Source organism: Oncorhynchus masou, chromosome 10 (genome assembly GCF_036934945.1).
Source record: "Oncorhynchus masou masou isolate Uvic2021 chromosome 10, UVic_Omas_1.1, whole genome shotgun sequence".
Classification (NCBI taxonomy): Eukaryota; Metazoa; Chordata; class Actinopteri; order Salmoniformes; family Salmonidae; genus Oncorhynchus; species Oncorhynchus masou.
Window position 1 is genome coordinate 37,556,303 of NC_088221.1, and position 20,954 is coordinate 37,577,256.

The 20,954-nt window shown below is 45.3% G+C and overlaps 1 protein-coding gene across 1 annotated transcript in view; it reads right to left on the reverse strand.

Annotated features, from left to right (window-relative positions):
• LOC135546851 (CLIP-associating protein 1-like) overlaps positions 1-18,806 on the reverse strand; it is a 44,534-nt gene extending 25,728 nt beyond the window's left edge. The window contains exons 1-17 of the mRNA XM_064975422.1: positions 18,767-18,806; positions 17,652-17,887; positions 17,476-17,568; positions 17,185-17,330; positions 15,103-15,238; positions 14,790-14,860; positions 14,621-14,680; positions 14,112-14,189; positions 13,411-13,578; positions 12,813-12,859; positions 12,415-12,588; positions 11,529-11,555; positions 10,243-10,350; positions 8,995-9,051; positions 8,047-8,211; positions 4,856-5,020; positions 3,314-3,417 (exon numbers count right to left, since the gene is read on the reverse strand). Coding sequence (XP_064831494.1) covers positions 3,314-3,417; positions 4,856-5,020; positions 8,047-8,211; positions 8,995-9,051; positions 10,243-10,350; positions 11,529-11,555; positions 12,415-12,588; positions 12,813-12,859; positions 13,411-13,578; positions 14,112-14,189; positions 14,621-14,680; positions 14,790-14,860; positions 15,103-15,238; positions 17,185-17,330; positions 17,476-17,568; positions 17,652-17,887; positions 18,767-18,806 — 1,875 coding nt within the window. The remainder of the gene's footprint in view (positions 1-3,313; positions 3,418-4,855; positions 5,021-8,046; positions 8,212-8,994; positions 9,052-10,242; positions 10,351-11,528; positions 11,556-12,414; positions 12,589-12,812; positions 12,860-13,410; positions 13,579-14,111; positions 14,190-14,620; positions 14,681-14,789; positions 14,861-15,102; positions 15,239-17,184; positions 17,331-17,475; positions 17,569-17,651; positions 17,888-18,766) is intronic.
• Positions 18,807-20,954: the final 2,148 nt, after the last annotated feature.

Sequence of the window (20,954 nt, forward strand, 5' to 3'; positions counted from 1 at the left end):
TTACTCTCTCCAGAAATAAGTCTCTCACTGTTGCCGCCTGCTACCGACCCCCCTCAGCTCCCAGCTGTGCCCTGGACACCATTTGTGAATTGATCGCCCCCCCCATCTAGCTTCAGAGTTTGTACTTTTAGGTGACCTAAACTGGGATATGCTTAACACCCCGGCAGTCCTACAATCTAAGCTAGATGCCCTCAATCTCACACAAATCATCAAGGAACCCACCAGGTACAACCCTAACTCTGTAAACAAGGGCACCCTCATAGACATCATCCTGACCAACTGGCCCTCCAAATACACCTCCGCTGTCTTCAACCAGGATCTCAGCGATCACTGCCTCATTGCCTGTATCCACTATGGAGCCACAGTCAAACGACCACCCCTCATCACTGTCAAACGCTCCCTAAAACACTTCTGTGAGCAGGCCTTCCTAATCGACCTGGCCCGGGTATCCTGGAAGGACATTGACCTCATCCCGTCAGTTGAGGATGCCTGGTCATTCTTTAAAAGTAACTTCCTCACCATTTTAGATAAGCATGCTCCGTTCAAAAAATGCAGAACCAAGAACAGATAAAGCCCTTGGTTCACTCCAGACCTGACTGCCCTCGACCAGCACAAAAAACATCCTGTGGCGGACTGCAATAGCATCGAATAGTCCCCGCGATATGCAACTGTTCAGGGAAGTCAGGAACCAATACACGCAGTCAGTCAGGAAAGCTAAGGCCAGCTTCTTCAGGCAGAAGTTTGCATCCTGTAGCTCCAACTCCAAAAAGTTCTGGGACACTGTGAAGTCCATGGAGAACAAGAGCACCTCCTCCCAGCTGCCCACTGCACTGAGGCTAGGTAACACGGTCACCACCGATAAATCCATGATTATCGAAAACTTCAACAAGCATTTCTCAACGGCTGGCCATGCCTTCCGCCTGGCTACTCCAACCTCAGCCAACAGCTCCGCCCCCACCGCAGCTTCTCGCCCAAGCCCTTCCAGGTTCTCCTTTACCCAAATCCAGATAGCAGATGTTCTGAAAGAGCTGCAAAACCTGGACCCGTACAAATCAGCTGGGCTTGACAATCTGGACCCTCTATTTCTGAAACTATCCGCCGCCATTGTCGCAACCCCTATTACCAGCCTGTTCAACCTCTCTTTCATATCGTCTGAGATCCCCAAGGATTGGAAAGCTGCCGCAGTCATCCCCCTCTTCAAAGGGGGAGACACCCTGGACCCAAACTGTTACAGACCTATATCCATCCTGCCCTGCCTATCTAAGGTCTTCGAAAGCCAAGTCAACAAACAGGTCACTGACCATCTCGAATCCCACCGTACCTTCTCCGCTGTGCAATCTGGTTTCCGAGCCGGTCACGGGTGCACCTCAGCCACACTCAAGGTACTAAACGATATCATAACCGCCATCGATAAAAGACAGTACTGTGCAGCCGTCTTCATCGACCTTGCCAAAGCTTTCGACTCTGTCAATCACCATATTCTTATCGGCAGACTCAGTAGCCTCGGTTTTTCGGATGACTGCCTTGCCTGGTTCACCAATTACTTTGCAGACAGAGTTCAGTGTGTCAAATCGGAGTGCATGCTGTCCGGTCCTCTGGCAGTCTCTATGGGGGTGCCACAGGGTTCAATTCTCGGGCCGACTCTTTTCTCTGTATATATCAATGATGTTGCTCTTGCTGCGGGCGATTCCCTGATCCACCTCTACGCAGACGACACCATTCTATATACTTCCGGCCCGTCCTTGGACACTGTGCTATCTAAACTCCAAACGAGCTTCAATGCCATACAACACTCCTTCCGTGGCCTCCAACTGCTCTTAAACGCCAGTAAAACCAAATGCATGCTTTTCAACCGATCGCTGCCTGCACCCGCATGCCCGACGAGCATCACCACCCTGGATGGTTCCGACCTTGAATATGTGGACACCTATAAGTACCTAGGTGTCTGGCTAGACTGTAAACTCTCCTTCCAGACTCATATCAAACATCTCCAATCGAAATTCAAATCAAGAGTCGGCTTTCTATTCCGCAACAAAGCCTCCTTCACTCACGCCGCCAAACTTACCCTAGTAAAACTGACTATCCTACCGATCCTCGACTTCAGCGATGTCATCTACAAAATTGCCTCCAACACTCTACTCAGCAAACTGGATGCAGTTTATCACAGTGCCATCCGTTTTGTCACTAAAGCACCTTATACCACCCACCACTGCGACTTGTATGCTCTAGTCGGCTGGCCCTCGCTACATATTCATCGCCAGACCCACTGGCTCCAGGTCATCTACAAGTCCATGCTAGGTAAAGCTCCGCCTTATCTCAGTTCACTGGTCACGATGGCAACACCCATCCGTAGCACGCGCTCCAGCAGGTGTATCTCACTGATCATCCCTAAAGCCAACACCTCATTTGGCCGCCTTTCGTTCCAGTACTCTGCTACCTGTGACTGGAACGAATTGCAAAAATCCCTGAAGTTGGAGACTTTTATCTCCCTCACCAACTTCAAACGTGTGCTATCTGAGCAGCTAACCGATCGCTGCAGCTGTACATATTCTATTGGTAAATAGCCCACCCATTTTCACCTACCTCATCCCCATACTGTTTTTATTTATTTACTTTTCTGCTCTTTTGCACACCAATATCTCTACCTGTACATGACCATCTGATCATTTATCACTCCAGTGCTAATCTGCAAAATTGTAATTATTCGCCTACCTCCTCATGCCTTTTGCACACAATGTATATAGACTCCCCTTTTTTTGTACTGTGTTATTGACTTGTTAATTGTTTACTCCATGTGTAACTCTGTGTTGTCTGTTCACACTGCTAAGCTTTATCTTGGCCAGGTCGCAGTTGCAAATGAGAACTTGTTCTCAACTAGCCTACCTGGTTAAATAAAGGTGAAATAAAATAAATAAATAAATATATTTAAAAAATTAAAAAATGACTGCAGTCCTGCTTGGGAATAAGATAAGATGTTTTTATCTACATGGTAACAATGTTGACTTTCTTGCAGTCAAAGTTTTTCTTATTGAAATATATACTGACATTCTGATTGCCATACACAAACACAGGCTTCATTTCATCTCATTACATTTTACTACTCAATGCAGTTTTCTTTTCTCACAAAGAAAAAAAAACTGGGATTTATTCGTTTGTAGGAGGGCCCACAGTAAATATCTAAACACGGACTTAAAATGCACATGGTTTCCACATCAAGTCCTCAGCGATTAACTGGCATGCCTTAATGAGGGACTGACTAAGTGTAACTCTACCTTCAGAACTGGCAGCTGGTAACAGTTGATTGGTGACTTACCAGTGCATCAGCCACAGCAGCCTCAACCTCAGTGCCAGTGTTGAGGACTCTCATGGCATTTACTGAGGCAGAGATACGGTCCTGGTGAATCAAACCAAACCGATCTGGGGGGGAGAGGAGAGGGGGGTGGGTGAGTGGAGTAACACAAGAGAAAGTCAATGGGATCTTGCTCTAGGGAGACAAAAGGCAATATGATGGGGTTTACAGACCATACACCAAAAAGATTGAAAACTAAAACACCAGAAAGCTTGAGTGATATGTAAAAAATGAATAGTGAAAAAGATGACACCAACAGAAATCACCAGAGAAGGATTAGTGCTAATTTGAAATGAAGAGAAAAGAAACAGACACTTGCAAACGGGGAAATAAACTCCTCTTATATGAGATACTCAATACACTGAAGTACAAATACATCATACAATGTCCAACAAGTCACTAACAAGGAGAAAATCATAGATGGGGACAGGCCATTTGATTACACAGTAACACAAGCTTTTTAAAAGAAAATCACAAAACATCATATTGAAGCAGATGATAACGACACATAATATGACAAAGCAGCACGCTTACAGATCTCCTCCTCAAAAGTTTGAACAAAATATTGCCTCCTGTGGCAGGGTGGGCACAGCCCTCACAGCAACATGTATGGACTCATGCTGGCATAATCGCTAAATGTGGAAATGAGAGGGTGGGGCATGCAGGTCACCTGACTGGCCGTGGGGGTCAGCCGTGGATAGGGCACTGGTAGAGCGGGAAGTACGTCGGGAGGCTGCAAGGGACAGGAGGGGTGGATGACACCCGGGGCGTTAGTGACACAAACGCAACAGGTACCGTCCTCTGTAGTTGACTCAGGCTCAGCGCCTGGCTGCATTAATCCACTATGATTATGAGCAACCAACCACATCTACAACAGTCATAGGATAGGAGGGGCGGGTATCCCTCATGTATCCCACTTTGTCCTTTTTTGTTGTTGTCCCCCATGACAAAGCAGTGACAAAGTTGTGTCATTTCCTGTGATGTGGCAGGAGCACATGAGAGAGCTGAGAAGCAGGTCAGCTATGGACATTGAATACGATGTCACATACAGTACACTGTTTACTGTAGTCACTACCTTGTTTTTCTGCCTCTTGATTTACATTTATTATGAGATGTGCCAAATCATTTTTCATTGGACCAAAAACAGAATCCTAGAACATCCAGAGATTTTCGTGATCTTTCCATGTTGCTGGTCATTATATTACACATACAAAGGCACACAAATACTTATATAGCATAAGACTTGGAGAATTCCCAACAAGACAGACACAAACAAGACAGCGCAGTGATTATATTCCAGAAACTTTGAGAGGGTTAGTGCAGGCAGAGTAGATCAGAGCAGGAAAGAGAAGTTCTACAGGGGGATCTTCTATCCAGACATCTGGGGTGTACAGGGAGGCTGGGACAGAGAGTAGGGGTCTAGAGGCGAAGGGCTGAGGAGTGGGTACTAGTGGGCCTTGCTGCTTACGGGAGGCCTCCTGGTGTCCGGTTGGTCGTGGTACTCACCAAGAGGCTTGAAGCCCCGAGCAGGGCTGGTGTCTCGGCTGCTTTCCCTAGAGGTTTCCCTGCTGCAGCCCTGACTCATGCTGGGCCGGGGGATACGGCTCCTCGCTAGCGTGTGGTAGGAGGAGAGAGGAGTACCAGGAACAAGAGCTTTACCACACAGCCTGGCTGTCAGTAGGGCAGTAGAACACAGGTTTGGGGTTAGTAAGGTGATGCCTGGGGTTGGGCTGGGGTTGGGGACTGGAATAAGAGAGGGGGTGAGGGGGAGGAGGACTCTGGGTCGTGGTAGTGGGTTGGAGTCTGCTGGACATCAGGTTCAACTTTAGAACTTAAGTTAGCGCAAGTCCATTTTAAAATGTTTTTGTTATTTTGTGACAAGGATTAGGTTGTCAATGAAAAGACGATTGGTATGACTGTAGCTTACAACAGATAAACAGAGTTAATACACAAAATAAAAACAAAGAAAACAATTAAGAATTAAAAGAGGGTATAAAAATAAAGATATGGTAAAAACACCAAAGAAAGACAAACCATTATAGTCAGTTATAACAAAAAATATGAACTGAAAATGACTCAGAAGAAGACAAAAATACAAACTTAAAAACATTGCAACGTCTAATTGTCAATTTACTGATGTAAAAAAGGCGTCCTTCCCAATTCAGGAATGACAGACAGAGACAGAGACAGAGACAGACAAGATGCTAAGATGGGGGGAGCTGTTTGGTCGATGAAATACACAGACCATTCAATCAAAGCAATAGGACAGGGCCAGTGTGTCACGCCCTGACCATAGAGGCTTTATATCTCTATTTGGTTAGGTCGGAGTGTGACTAGGGTGGGTAATCTAGGTTGTGTATTTCTATGTTGACCTGTTATGGTTCCCAATCAGAGGCAGCTGTTTATCGTTGTCTCTGATTGGGGATCACATTAAGGCAGCCATTTTCCCACTGTGTTTCTGTGGGATATAGTTTTTTTTGTTGTTGCCAGTGAGCACTCCAGAACGTCACGTTTCGTTTATTGTTTTGTTGTGCGGTTCACTTATAATAAAAAATGTCGAACCGATTTCACGCTGCGCTTTGTTCCGAGTGTTCTTACAACGATCGTGACAGAAGATCCCACCACACCAGGACTAAGCAGCATGTCCAGGAGGAGAAGGGATCCTGGACTTGGGAGGAGATCTTGGATGGAAAGGGATCCTGGACTTGGGTGGAGATCCTGGATGGGAAGGGATCCTGGACTTGGGTGGAAGTCCTGGCAGGACAGGATAGCCTTCCTTGGCGGCACACGCAAGGAGAGAAGGGAGGACAGCGACAACCCCGGGGTTCGCGGCCACAAAGAAAGCCCAAAAGACAGCCCAAAATTGTTTTTGGGTTTTTGGGAGTGGCACACAGGGTGGGTGGCGGAGCCAGGGAGTGAACCAGAGCCCAGGTCTCCAGTACGTCTCCCCAGTACGGTACATCCTGAGCCTGCTCCTCGCACTTGCCCTGAAGTGCGTCTCCCCAGTTCGGTGCCAGCTGTGCCCACTCTACGCACCAGGCCTTCGGTGCGCCTCCCCAGTCCGGTGCGTCCTGTGCCGGCTCCCCGCACTCTCCCTGAAGTGCGTGTCACCAATCTGGTGCCACCTGTGCCGGCTCCACGCATCAGGCCTCCAGTGCGTGTCCCCAGTCCAGCTTCAAGGCAGGAGCCTTCCTCTGCACCGATATCCAGTCTAGACTCGGTGTCCAGTCCCGCTCCAGGGCAGGAGCCTTCCTCTGCGCCGGTGCCCAGTCCAGGCACAGTGTTCAGCCCGGGTCCGGGCCGGATCCGCGAGCGGAGTGGGTATTTCGCCCCACACCGGAGCCGCCACCGACGCTAGATGCCCACCCGGACCCTTCCCTATAGAGTCAGGTTTTGCAGCCGGAGTTCGCACCTTTGGCGGGGGTACTGTCACGCCCTGACCATAGAGAGCCTTTTTATTCTCTATTTTGGTTAGGTCGGGGTATGACTAGGGCGGGTAATCTAGGTTGTGTATTTCTATGTTGGCCTGGTATGGTTCCCAATCAGAGGCAGCTGTTTATCGTTGTCTCTGATTGGGGATCATATTCAGGCAGCCATTTCTCCACTGTGTTTTTGTGGGATCTTGTTTTTGTGTTGTTGCCTGTGAGCACCCCAGAACGTCACGTTTCGTTTATTGTTTTGTTGTGCGGTTCACTTATAATAAAAAATGTCGAACCGATTTCACGCTGCGCTTTGGCCCGAGTGTTCTTACATCGTGACACAGTGACTCAGTCTGAATGGAAGGAAGGACATAAGCTGGGCTGCTGATGATAGAGCTTGACCTACAGAGGCTCATCCACGTTTCCTGAAAGAGGAGGGGCCACCCCAATGATGTGACATGCTTGGATGAGAGACTCCTCCCAAAACAGTTCTTCTTAGCTGCTAACCCTGAGAGACAGCTACAGTCCATAGAAGATGAAAGACAGGCTCTTACCGTTCACCCCTCTTTCCAAGGGGCCTTGCCTTTTCACATTCAGTATTTTATTATTCAGTATTTTACCATTCAGTATTTTGTTATTCAGTGTTTTCCATTCAGTATTTACATTTTAGTAATTTAGCAGATCTTATCCAGAGTGCCTTGCTCAAGGGCACGTCGACAGATTTTTCACCTAGTCGATTCGAACCAGCGACCTTTCGGTTACTGCCCAACGCTCTTAACCGTAAGGCTACCTGCTGCCCCCTTTTGAGTTCAAAGGGTCCATTGGTGCGTCATAACCTTACTATGTGGGTATCCTTGCATTCAAGGCTTGTCTTTTGTGTTTATTGTGTTTCCTTGTTTTGTGTTTATGACCGGGAAAACCAAGATAGTGTATCTGAGCTTCAAAGGACACACTTGGTGTACTGTATATAAGGTTATCACTAGAATGATAGGAGTGCACAATGACGACTTTGGGCATATCACCGGCATGTTTTGACACATACATGGCCCTCGACAGCATGTGTGTGGTATCCTATTGATCAGCATACATGTGCTGTCTGTTATGTATGTGTATCCAGTGTGTAGGTAATACACTGTTCATTTAGGCAGTTACTTAGTTACTACGTGCATTGCTAGCAAATTACAAATCTCTTTTTCCTAGTATAGAGTGAATACATTATTTATTTTGTGTTTACATGCACAATGCTGAAATTATGAGGACATGTAAAAGGTCCATTACCTAGTCCCAGTCGGCTGGGAGAGGAATCTCTACTGCAGCCCTGGCTGCGGGGGACCTTGCTCCTCTTGTCTGCAGGGGTGCTGGAGGCTGAGGGGGGCCTGCTGATCCTCCCGTACCCAGACGAGTGGCCCAGCAGCTTGCCAGGGGAACTGGAGCGACTGCCAGCTGCAGGAAGGACAACACACAGGAGTCACAGGCAGAGAGTGAAAAGATACACCCTTTCAGACACGATGGGTCACAGCGAGCAGAGCGACGCACCTCTTCATGGCATGCTGGGAAGGTTCTGTCACGGCTCAAAGCTGAATTCCCTCATTTTCTATCTCATTCTTTCTGGGGGAATATTTCATTACTTAAATGTTTCTAATGGCATATGTCACTTTTATTGTAGTAATAAAATAATCATATACAACTCTTAGCAGACACTTATCTAAAGCCACTTACAGTAGAGTGAGTGCATAATGTGCATGTGATTCCAGTGGGAATTGAACACCAACTGAGCACATATCTCTGTGTGTTTACAGTGCCTTGGTGATTTGGAGGGGAATAATCCACAGAATGTCAAACCAACACTTGAGGTAATGGGACCAATAACATTCTCTTTCTATCCTAACATAGATATTGGATTTCAGCTTTGATGAGATAGATAGGGAGGGACATATAAACAGTTGCAGGACAAACAAGATGGGTTGAATCCAGGGTCTAACTGGGCTGTGGGAAAAGCAACCAGTGATTACAACAACAACAACAACAACGGCATCAACAATGAAAACAGTTCAGAGAACACAGACAACAATCAACAATTGACAACAAAATGTACCAATCAAAACACTTGTGAGACTAAAATAATAAACATGCACTTGAGTTGAATGGACCATAAAATAATGAATTGATTGACATGCAGAGAACTGCACAGGAGGAAGGGATGGGACTAAGAACTGGATTCTTTACTCTGATTGGATGAAGTCCGGGCCTTACCACCGCCAGTGGGGTTAGCAGATCTGGATCCTGTGGTTGTTATGGTAGCAAGCGGCAGAACAGGACGTGAAAATAAAACGGTCAAATGTGACAGAGAGTAGTGTTAGCCCAGCATGCACTGGGCCAGATGTTATCTGTGGATGGCATGTTACACATGCACATATCATTGAAGCCCCTCATCGAGGCTTCAGAGAGAGAGAGGGACAGAGGGAGAGAGAAAACCACACACACATCTTGTGAAAGGGTGCACTAATAACAAAGTTCCTTCAGGATGTAAAATGTATGAGGTAAAACATCACACAGACTGACGAGAGAAATTAAGAGAACCTAGTATATAAACTGAAGAGAACCTAGTATATAAATTGAAGAGAACCTAGTATATAAACTGAAGAGAACCTAGTATATAAATTGAAGAGAACCTAGTATATAAACTGAAGAGAACCTAGTATATAAACTGAAGAGAACCTAGTATATAAACTGAAGAGAACCTAGTATTTTTGGGCGGCAGGTAGCCTAGTGGTTAGAGTGTAACCGAAAGGTTGCTAGATTGAATCCCAGAGCTCACAAGGTAAAAATCTGTCGTTCTGCCCCTTAACAAGGCAGTTAACCCATTGTTCCTAGGCCGTCATTGTAAATAATAATTTGTTCTTAACGGACTTGCCTAGTTAAATAAAAATAAATTGTATATAAACTGAAGAGAACCTAGTATATGAGTTGGACTGCAGAGTGAAGAAAAAGCAGCCAACAAGTGCTCAGCATATGTGGGAATTCCTCCAAGACTGTTGGAAAAGCAATCTAGGTGAAGTTGGTTAAGAGAATGCCAAGAGTGTGCAAAGCTGTCACATCAAGGCAAAGGACGGCTACTTTGAAGAATCTAAAATATATTTGATTTGTTCAACACTTTTTTTTACTACATGATTCCATGTGTGTTATTTCATTGTTTTGATGTATTCACTATTATTCTATGATATAGAAAATAGTAAAAATAAAGAAAAACCCTTGAATGTGTGTACAAACTTTTGACTGGTACTGTATATAAACTGAAGATGTAGTATGAGCTCACAGCAGACAGGATAAAGGTCATGCTGGGGGTTTACATGAGAATGAGAGAGACTGGAAATGACATTGTGGACGGCTTCCCTGAGTTCAGACAGTGTGCTGTGAGGGAATGAAATCGGTCTTGGGTTCTTTTGCTGACAGTGTGTGTGTGTGTGTACTCACGCTGGGACTGGGATACCATTTTGGCTCGGCTGCGCCCCCTGCTGTCAGTCACAGTAGCGCTGGCTCCGATGGCACTGCCAGCGCTTGTCCTCCTCGTACGCACACGACCTGTAGAAAACAAAACACACAGGGAGTTAGTAAGAGAGTTGAAGCCACTACACTACAAATGATACTGTATCCAAGCAGTTGTGCACCACAGTTCACCACGACACAAAACAAAGAAACTGCTTTAAACAGACGGGGACAAAAGATCTGGATGGGGGGGAGGTTCTGAAACACAGACAAACATACTGACTATTTATAATATAAGAAATGCATTGGATCTGGGAAACGTTTGTCTAAAGCAACATCAACACAACTTTCTTTACAGTATGTTAAACTACTCTTCATTTTATTTGCAGAATCGCAAATAAAATGGCATTGTCATATTTGCAATCCAGCCAAGTAATGTTCCTAAGAGCTGGGACAGCACATTGACTGATGCTGAGAAAGAGATTGTGGGTTTCAGATGTCTGCTAATTTTGGACTGTATTATCAAAAAGGTATTCTTAAATTTTTCCAGCAAACCTCTCCAATTTTAGATACACAGACACACATGCACTCACAACCACCACACATTGAGAATATCTCTTTCCACAACAGCTGGGACCTGGCCCTAGATTAAGTAGCACCTTAGCCCAGGGTTTCCCCAAGTCGGTCCTGGCGCCCCCCTGGGTGCACATTTAGGTTTTTGTCCCAGCACTACACAGCTGATTCAAATTGTCAAAGCTTGATGAGTTGGTTATTTGAATCAGCTGTGTAGTGCTGGGACAAAAACAAAACATGCACCCAGGGGGAAACCCTGCCTCGGCCAACAACGAGTCAGTACCAGCCTTCACACACTGTTTAATAGAATGTGGGTAGAAGCAGTGACCTTATATTCATTGGAAGATGTTTGATAAGCGAGGTCCTACTCAGTCAGAGAGTGCATTACATTACAGGATCGGGAAAGGCCTTTCTTTAAACGAACAACAAAGTCTATAAGTGATATCTAGATAATTAGAAGAGTACCAAGAGGAAGAGGATCACCTTGAAAGGCAGGCAACACTAAACCTCAACGACCTCTGACCCCTTACACACAGACACACCAGGGTGGGTGAGTTTCACTGCATGCAACATTCACCTTTACATACATAAAACAGAGTGCCTGCCCTTCGCTAATCCCTAATAAACTAAATGTAAAGGGGGGGGCTCAGCCAAACCTTTGACTGTCCCCGACAGACGCAGAACACACAAACAGATCTTACCCGTATTCATTTTACCAGGTGTGCCATCTTTTGGGCATAAATCAAAGCGGGGGACGGCGGGTGAAGAGAGTTATAGAATTAAACATTAGTACAAGTTAGCCAGGGGAGGGAGAGAGAGAGAGGGAGAGAGAGAAATAAGAGGGAGAGGGAGAAAAAAAAGAGTGAGAGGGAGAGTGAGAGTGAGAGGTGGGTGGGTGGGAGAAAGACGTCTCATTAGTAATGGACAGTAAGCAGTACACTCCACAGGGACGCGTTAGGGAAAGAACAGAGGGACAGCAACTGGATTGCAGGACTCAGTATCAAATTGCCCAAATTTGGGAGGTACGTGGAGAGTTTTTCATCATTATTTATCAAGGACTTGAATATTTATATAATGGTCAGTCTTCAAATCAGAGTGCTTATAAGCAGCCATTTGACATCTTTAGTTTAATTAGTTTACATACAAAACATTGGAGCCTGTCTATCTGCACATGTTGGCCTTGTTGTCTGTTTCATGTTTCTATACAGCTTAATGATGTCTTACTTACAACCCTCACATGAATTAATATCTACACACCAGTGTTTTTCAGATTTTAATTTATACAGAATAATGTCATTAAGACATGGTGGTAACTTTGAGAAATGACTCTTCCAGAACTGACTAGCGCGAGTCGGTTTGACTACTTTGTGTCTCTCGCTCTCCTTCTGTGCCACACACTGACTGTCACCCACACCGGCCTCTGCTCTTCTCCCGCCCTCCCCCACCCACTGAAACCAGAAGAGCACTCCATTTAAAAAAACATGAAAACATGTATTTCGACTATCTGGATAGCAAAAGAAATATCATGATGTCATTAGAATAATAAAGTACTTGTAAATGTACATTCCTAGTGTGTGTCTGATTTACCTAGAGAGGCGTAGGAGCCTGGGGGCAGAGTAGCGGCTGAGCTGAAGGGAGAAGCGGAGGGCACGGTGACCAGACAGGATTTGGCGCTGGCCGCAGCGTTCACGTCGATGTCACTACGGGAACGCTGAAGAGAACCGCCGGGGTTAGAGTTCACCCTGGAACTCACCATCTTCCCTGCCATCGGGGAGACAGGGAGAGGGGAGAACGGGAGAGGTTGAAATATCAACATATCATATCAGCACATTATACATTTCATTAGTCTGTATTTAGTCTCACAGAGGAAAAAATTATAATCGGATTTGCAAGAGACACCTGACATAACCCACAAATAGAAAGAGGTAGCATGAAATAAACAAGACGTGTTGAGAAATGAATACTGTAGCAGCTAGTACTCTTACCCCTTGCCATGCCGCCTCCTATGACACTCTTGACAGACAGGGGCCGGCTGAGGAGAGAGAAGGACACACCATTATGGAGTTATTGGAGTTATTAACAGCTCAGTATCCCTATACTTCACACTACCAAAAACAAGACAAATCAATGTCATAGGCCAGGGCTCAGACCCCTCGGACGATGTACGGAAAATGATGATTCAAACTGCCAGTGACATAATAAAAGATAAAGGTCTGGACACCAGTTCAGGGCTCAGACCCCTCTGACAATGAGGATGAAGAGGAAGATTAGCTCACTCTCTCCAGTCGGTAAACTGGATCAACCGATACAATCTACCTCAGTGTGTCCATGAGGCAGACAGATCCATTAGTGGTGTATTCAAATCAATGATACATTTTTCCACATCATCATCAATCATATGAAGAGATAAATAGAGAGGAATGGATGGGGGAAAGTAAGGGATGGAGTGGTGTCTTGATGCTCTTCTGAAAGGAGGAAGATGAGCAGTCTGACTTGGGGAGGGAAGGAGGGGTGGATGGATGAAGGGATGAAAGTAAACAGGGATGAGGGAAGGAGGGAAGGATAGAGGAAGAAGTATCTTACTTGAGGCTCTCCTGAGAGGAGGAGGATGAGCGGTCTGATTGGGGGAGGGACACAACGCTGTCAGAACTTTTCAGGTGAGACTGGAGAGCCTTCTGATAGGTTGACTCCAAGGCCTGGAAAAGATGCTCCGCTTCCCTGCTGTAGTGGCCATGGAAACCCCAATAACACCTATGGGTGAGGGAGGAAGGAGGGGGTGGAGAAGGTTTGAGGTCACATAGGTCACAGCCCCTCATATCAGTACATGAACAGAACTGTCAGCACACATTTTCTAAAATGTTTACATTTTAGTCATTTAGGTGACAAACTTATCAAGAGCGACTTACAGGAGCAATTAGGGTTAAGTGCCTTGCTCAAGGGCACATCGACAGAGCTTTGTTGGCTCTGAGATTCAAACCAGCAACCTTTCAGTTACTGGCCCAATGCTCTAACCACTAAGCTACCTGCGACCCACATACCTCTGATAGGTCACCGGAGGGAAAGTTACATACAGTATGAGACAATGCCTGGAGGAATTTATATTCGTAGTAAAATAAGAGACACCGAGAGATGTCATTTTATTCCATATTGTCATCCATACTGTCAGTCATGAAATCATAAAGCAATATATTACTTTTTACAAACTGCAAAGACCAATTCATTGTTTTACTGAGGACAAATTCAGACAAATGTACCAAATAAACAACCATTAAAACAGAACTTACTTTCTGGCCACGGACCTGGCCTCTGAGTCGGCATCATGGATCCCTTTCTTGATGGTCTCCGTCAGAATAGCCACGTGCCTGGTGGGATAGTAGGCAAACATGACAGAGGCTGACAGAGGCAACTTCAGGTACAGCAGCCAGGAAACCAAAACTCCACCAACAGAGATGTCACCCAGTCTCCCCCCCCCCCTCTCCCCCTGAGACTTCTGTTAATACTACTTTCTTCTCTCTCTCACTCTACTATCCCACCGCTCTTCTGCTATCCTCCACTCTCCTCTGCGGGTGGAAAGTGACCATACAGCACGCTTTCTACATGCTTTTTAAACTCTCTGCAAGGTTTTCGTGGCAACCATGGAGGATGCTTCGTGGAGAGTCTGATGGTGATGGCTCACTCCAGGCCTCCAGAATTATCAATTTACCCAGCAAAGACCAGAGATCATCAGTTGTTAGTGTTTATGTCCTGGATAAATACAGCATGCAGAGTTTATCCAGAAAGGGTGTGTGTTTACCTCTCCAGTGTGTGTGTCTGCCACTCCAGTAATAACAGCTCTAAGAACTCATAACTGCGCCTGGAGAGAGGAGACATGATGAGAGTTAACACATTTATAAGGGAAACCTCAGGGAAAGACAGAAGATGTTCACACCAAATGATTTCACAGGGGATCTTTGAGTCTTTACCGTCTGACTGCCACTGATTTGGACGTGCAGTTACTAGTGATGATTGGGATGAGACGTGAGTAGTGTGTATGCTGGAAGAAAGAGGAGGAGGTCCCAGAGGTCTTCAGATACAGGTTATTTTCCACCTCCCAGTGTCTTAACAACACATTTCACAACCAGATATCAGACATACTGAGTAATAAATACATCAGGAAATTATTAATTTTCTGTTTGACACAGTAGCTAACGCATGAATCCCATTCATCCAATGTGATTCAACCCCTGACGTACGGTATATGAATGTATGCATATACAGTTTGTGTGCAGTACTCACCCTGAGGATGAGACGTATGGCTGCCATGCCAGACGTGGCCATCACCTTGGCACTGTTGGGCACCAGGTTGAGCAGTGTGGGCATCAGGGTCTCTGCACAGTGGTCAAACTTGTTGCCCATTAGCGTGGACAGGTATCTGAAGAGGGGAGGGAGAGATTGAACACATACAGCAAATCAAAATCAATCAAAGATGTTAAATCTCCTCAGAAACATTTGATTTAACGTACTGGAACTTATACTGGACAAGAATATAAACGCAACATGCAACAATTTCGAAGATTTTAGTGAGTTACAGTTCATATAAGGAAATCAAACAATTGAAATAAATTAATTAGGCCCTAATCTATGGATTTCACATGACTGGGCAAGGGCGCAGCCATGTGTGGACCTGTGAGGGCATAGGCCTTCCCACTTGGGAGCCAGGCCCAGCCAATCAGAATTAGTTTTCCTCTACAGGCTGGTTGGACATATTGCCAAATTCATTGGAGGTGGCTTATGGTAGAGAAATTAACATTAAATTCTCTGGCAATTGCTCTGGTGGGCATTCCTGCAGTCTGTATGCTAATTGCACACTCCCTCAATTTGAGACATCTGTGTCATTGTGTTGTGTGACAAAAATGCACATTTTAGAGTGGCCTTTTATTGTCACCAGCACAAGTTGCACATTTGTAAGTAATGATCATGCTGTTTAATCAGCTTCTTGATAATGTGCCATGTAAAAATGTGTGCCATGTAAAATATGTGCCATGTAAAAAAGCTAACGTTTAAGTTCCTCGCTCAGAACATGAGAACATATTGGTGGTTCCTTTTAACATGAGACTTCAATATTCCAAGGTAAGAGGTTTTAGGTTGTAGTTAATATAGTATTTATAGGACTATTTCGCTCTATACCATTTGTATTTCATATACCTTTGACTATTGGATGTTCTTATAGGCACTATAGTATTGCCAGTGTAACAGTATAACTTCCGTCCCCCTCCTCGCCCCTACCTGGGCTCGAACCAGGAACACATCGACATCAGCGCTGTGCTTGCGAAGAGCTGCTGGTAAAACGCACTAAAGTGCTGTTTGAATGAATGATTACAGGCCTGCTGCTGCTCAGTCAGACTGCTCTATCAAATCATAGACTTAGTTATAACATAATAACACACAGAAATATGAGCCTTTGGTCATTAATATGGTCGAATCCGGAAACCATCATTTCGAAAACAAAACGTTTATTATTTCAGTGAAATACGGAACCGTTCGGTATTTTATCTAACGGGTGGCATTCCTAAGTCTAAATATTCTTGTTACATTGCACAACCTTCAATGTATGTCATAATTACGTAAAATTCTGGCAAATTAGTTCGCAATGAGCCAGGCTGCCCAAACTGTTGCATATACCTTGACTCTGCGTGCAATGAACGCAAGAGAAATGACACAATTTCACCTGGTTAATATTGCCTGCTAAACTGGATTAGTAGTTATAACTAGTGATTATGATTGATAGTTTTTCATAAGATAAGTTTAATGCTAGCTCGCAATTTAACTTGGCTTCTACTGAATTCGCGTAACAGGCAGGCTCCTCGTGGAGTGCAATGGTTAGAGCGTTGGACTGTGCGGTTGCAAGATTGGAACCCCTGAGCTGACAAGGTGAAAATCTGTCGTTCTGCCCCTGAACAAGGCAGTTAGCCCACAGTTCCTAGGCAGTCATTGAAAATAAGTATGTGTTCTTAACTGACTTGCCTAGTTAAATAAAAGGTATTTCCGATTGTTTTGAAGACTTGAAATCGGCCCTAATTAATCGGCCATTCCGATTAATCGATGACCTCTAGTCAAGATACACATTTAAAGATCAGGTTGATTTACAAACTGGGCCAGGTGGGACGAGGAGCTTCCCTCCCTTTAATGTCACCACTTTACTGTGGCATTTCACAGAGCTGCTACATATCTAACCACTGCCTCTGGTCAGCCTTACTCAACCACTCTGAGATAGCAGCTTTTGGAACAGATAGTTAACTCAACAGTGTAGATAACTCTACTTGGCATAGAAGTGGAAGAGAGAGGTTGAAAGCTGGTTTGCGTGTCTGCAGGTCTTACCCCAATGTGATGCAGGCCTCTCTTACCACCTGGGACCTCAGGTCTTTAGCAGACAGCTTCAGAGGGGCCTCCAGCAGACGGAGCTGCTGAGGGAAACTATCATACTCCAGCGCTCCAGCCAGGAGCAGAGAACGCACCTTCTTCAGCTAGACAGAGGAAACACAAACATTTACGCTACAACAGTAGTTTCTGACTGTTTATAGGCTACTACTGTCAACAAAGCCAGAATATACAGTACAAGGTGCTGAGATGGTCATGCAGACATTGATCATTAGTGGTTGTGGTCCTTACAGCGATGACTCGGTGCTCCCAGTCGTTTTTGTCGTCAGACAGAACCTCCCGGACCTTGGAGAGGTTGTCCTCCATCTCTCTGTTGGAGTGGATCTGGAGAGGAAAGACAGTAGTCAGACTGGGGTTGATAGCAATTTATACTGTAAACACACACACAGAAGCCCTATCTGTGTTACCTGGATAGTAGGAACCTCTTCAAAAGCCTTGATGAAGTCCTCCTCATCTACAGCTCCTGCAGCAGCATCTTTAGCAGAGATCTTGCCGGGTCCGGTGGCAGAGCTGGGCCTGCGGACAGAAGCTGCAGCTACAGTCCTCCTACCACTGGGGGGCGCCTTGGAGGACGATGCGGAGGAGCAGGACCGGCCCCCATCCACAGAGTCCTCATCATCAAAGTTCTTATCTGCCAGGGGAGAGAGGAGAGGAGTTAGTCCAGTTTTAAGTTATATCATTTCTGCATTGGTGACCACCATGTTCATTAGGACACACCTTAGGGAAACAAAAACAAATTTTATATTGGACACCTAGCCTAGTATGTTCCAGTTTCACTTCTGTTTCCTGCCTACTGAGCTCGACCTGTTGTTTGGGGTGAGTGTGTGGGTATTGTAACCCACCCATCTGCCATGCTGGGTGTAGCTAGCTCATTTCATCTGGATTGTCACTGTTGCATGAATACAATCCGTTCTGTCACCTCTACAGTTTTCCGGTTTCCAAAAGGGATTATGAACGAAGAGAAAATATGATCCTGGAGAGATGCCTGGAGCCAACATTATTTCCCAGAAAGCTACGTGAGAGAACAGTAATGTTCTCCTCAGCAGGAAGACAAACTGCACACCATAAACAAATGTTTTTCTTAGGAGGGATTCATACAATAAAAATAGCGAATCAGAGCCTGTTCAAAGGTTGTGTCCCAAACACCATAGTAATGTTAGCGGTAATTATGAAAGACAGCAAAACAAGTCACCATTCAGACAACCAGACCGATATCTCCATAAACAAAGCAACAGGCAGACACACGGAGAGAAACGCCCCGTTCACAGCTGTCTTCCCCACTCATCCTCCTCACAACACTCCTCCACCAGACTGCTAACCTGTAATTACCATCAAACCAGTATATATCTACTAAGAGAGAGAGAGAGAGCGAGAGAGAGAAGAATTTGAGAAAGGCAGATCAATTGGGGAAAAGAGAGGAGGAAAATAAACATTGGGAGAGACGTCGGTAGGTAGTGTGAGAGGAATAGAGAGAGACACACCACGCAAAGAGAATATATTATAAATAGCATCTGGTTCTTACAGGCACAGATCTTCTTACACACCAGCTTCCTCAGCATCATGATCTATAGCACGCGCTCTAAAGTATTTCCTCACCACGCTTCTGCATCAGCAGTGTGTGTGTGTGTGTGTGTGTGTCTGTGTGACGCGTGCCTTTGTGAGGGTGCTTGTGCAGCTCTGTGATGACAGTGCTAGACCAGCTTCCCCCTTAAACCCTTCTGTCCAAGGGTTAGCTGTCAAACACAGTGGTGTGTGTGTGTGTAGCAGGAGGATGCTGGCAGTTCCTGCATTGCCAGCCTGGTGTGACATGTCCTTAGGGACATTGGTTGTCCACCACAGAGGGAGGGGAGGGGCCAGCACCTGTGATGTCACCTCTGATCAATCATTGTTTATTCAGGGTGTTGCTGGAGGAAAAAACAAAAGGAACCTAGCCTGGTGGTCATTGGCCCAGGATAAAAACACAGTTTTTAGTCCCACTACTGTTACTTACACTGCATTACGCATGTTCATATGTATGAATACGTATGTAAATTAATTCCTATTTTTACGGCACGTCACACCATAACACTAGCATACCTCAGCATTGTGTTGGCTTCATTTTCCCCTGGAGCCTGTCTAGCATGCTGTCAAACTATCTCAGTGAAAACCGTCACTAGCTCACCCACCCAGTTCAGAAAGCCTTTGTTCCAACATAACAGAAGCATAAAATCAATTATGCTTTGCCTCATGCAAGCTGCGGATATTATACATAGTTTGCCTGGAGTCTCCCTGCTCTAGCATCCATCTACCTTTAGTTTATATACAAGAAAACATAAAGCACATACTGGTTTTAGAAAACATCCCTCTCATGCATACTCACACAGCAGTGCTTTATTACACTGATCGAGAGTAAAGCTATGGCCCTTAGCTCTCTAGTGTAGTGTTAGTTATTTAGGTGTGGCGTGTGGGGGCTAGCATTATCACTGTGAGACAATAGTCAATACAGTAATGACTGAGGTTAGCATTATTGTACCAAAGAAACAGAGACGGGACTGCAGCCTGTGAAATGCATGTGAAAAGGCTCATCCAACAGCATCTATCTTACTGAAGGCACACGTTTGATTTGCTTTGCACTGAGGCTAGCAGCATCAGGGTACCAGAGAGACAGGGAGGAGACTGCAGCATGGGGGATGGCTCAATCCTTTACTAGGAGGAAATGTCAACTTTATTCAACAGCATCCATCTCATTAATTGAACAACTTCAAATCAGTTTTTCCCTGATCGTTAAATGACACGGAGAGTTTCAGACATAGTTCGAACAATATAGATAGAACTGTTCTACATTTATGGTCTTAGAGCACTGAAAGAATAGCCTGAGACAAACTCCATGATAATGTTCAGAGAACCCTCCCAAATACCATCTCTAAATGGAGACTATTTACCTTCAGTTTATTGATTGCAGCAGTTACAGCAGCACTTAATCAAACACTGACACAAAAATGTCTTGAGCTGATTTATACACACATAGGGAGCCATTAACATAGCGGGCGGATGGACGGACACACACACACACACCCCCTGTCCTCCCTGGGGGCAGTAGTTAGGTCGTCAGCTGTGTGTCTGTAGCCTGTGGCAGGAGGGGTCGTGTTAGTAATCCACATCATCATCAACTCCATCACATCCTGCTCTGCCCTCGGGCCTGCTCGGCCCTCGGTCTGCTCGGCCCTCGGCCTGCTCTAAAAGTGCAATATGTGCCATGTAAGGAAGCTAACGTTTAAGTTCCTTGCTCAGAACATGAGAACACATGAAAGCTGGTGGTTCCTTTTAACATGAGTCTTCAATATTCCCAGGTAAGAAGTTTTAGATTGTAGTTATTATAGGAATTATAGGACTATTTCTCGCTATACGATTTGTATTTCATATCCCTTTGACTATTGGATGTTCTTATAGGCACTTTAGTATTGCCAGTGTAACAGTATAGCTTCCATACCTCTCCTCTCTCCTACCTGGGCTCGAACCAGGAACACATCAACAACAGCCACCCTCGAAGCAGCGTTACCCATGCAGAGCAAGGGGAGGAAGCATTGCAAAGAGCTGCTGGCAAAACGCACGAAAGTGCTGTTTGAATGAATGCTTTCAAGCCTGCTGGTGCCTACCATCGCTCAGTCAGACTGCTCTATCAAATCATAGACTTAATTATAACATAACACACAGAAATACGAGCCTTAGGT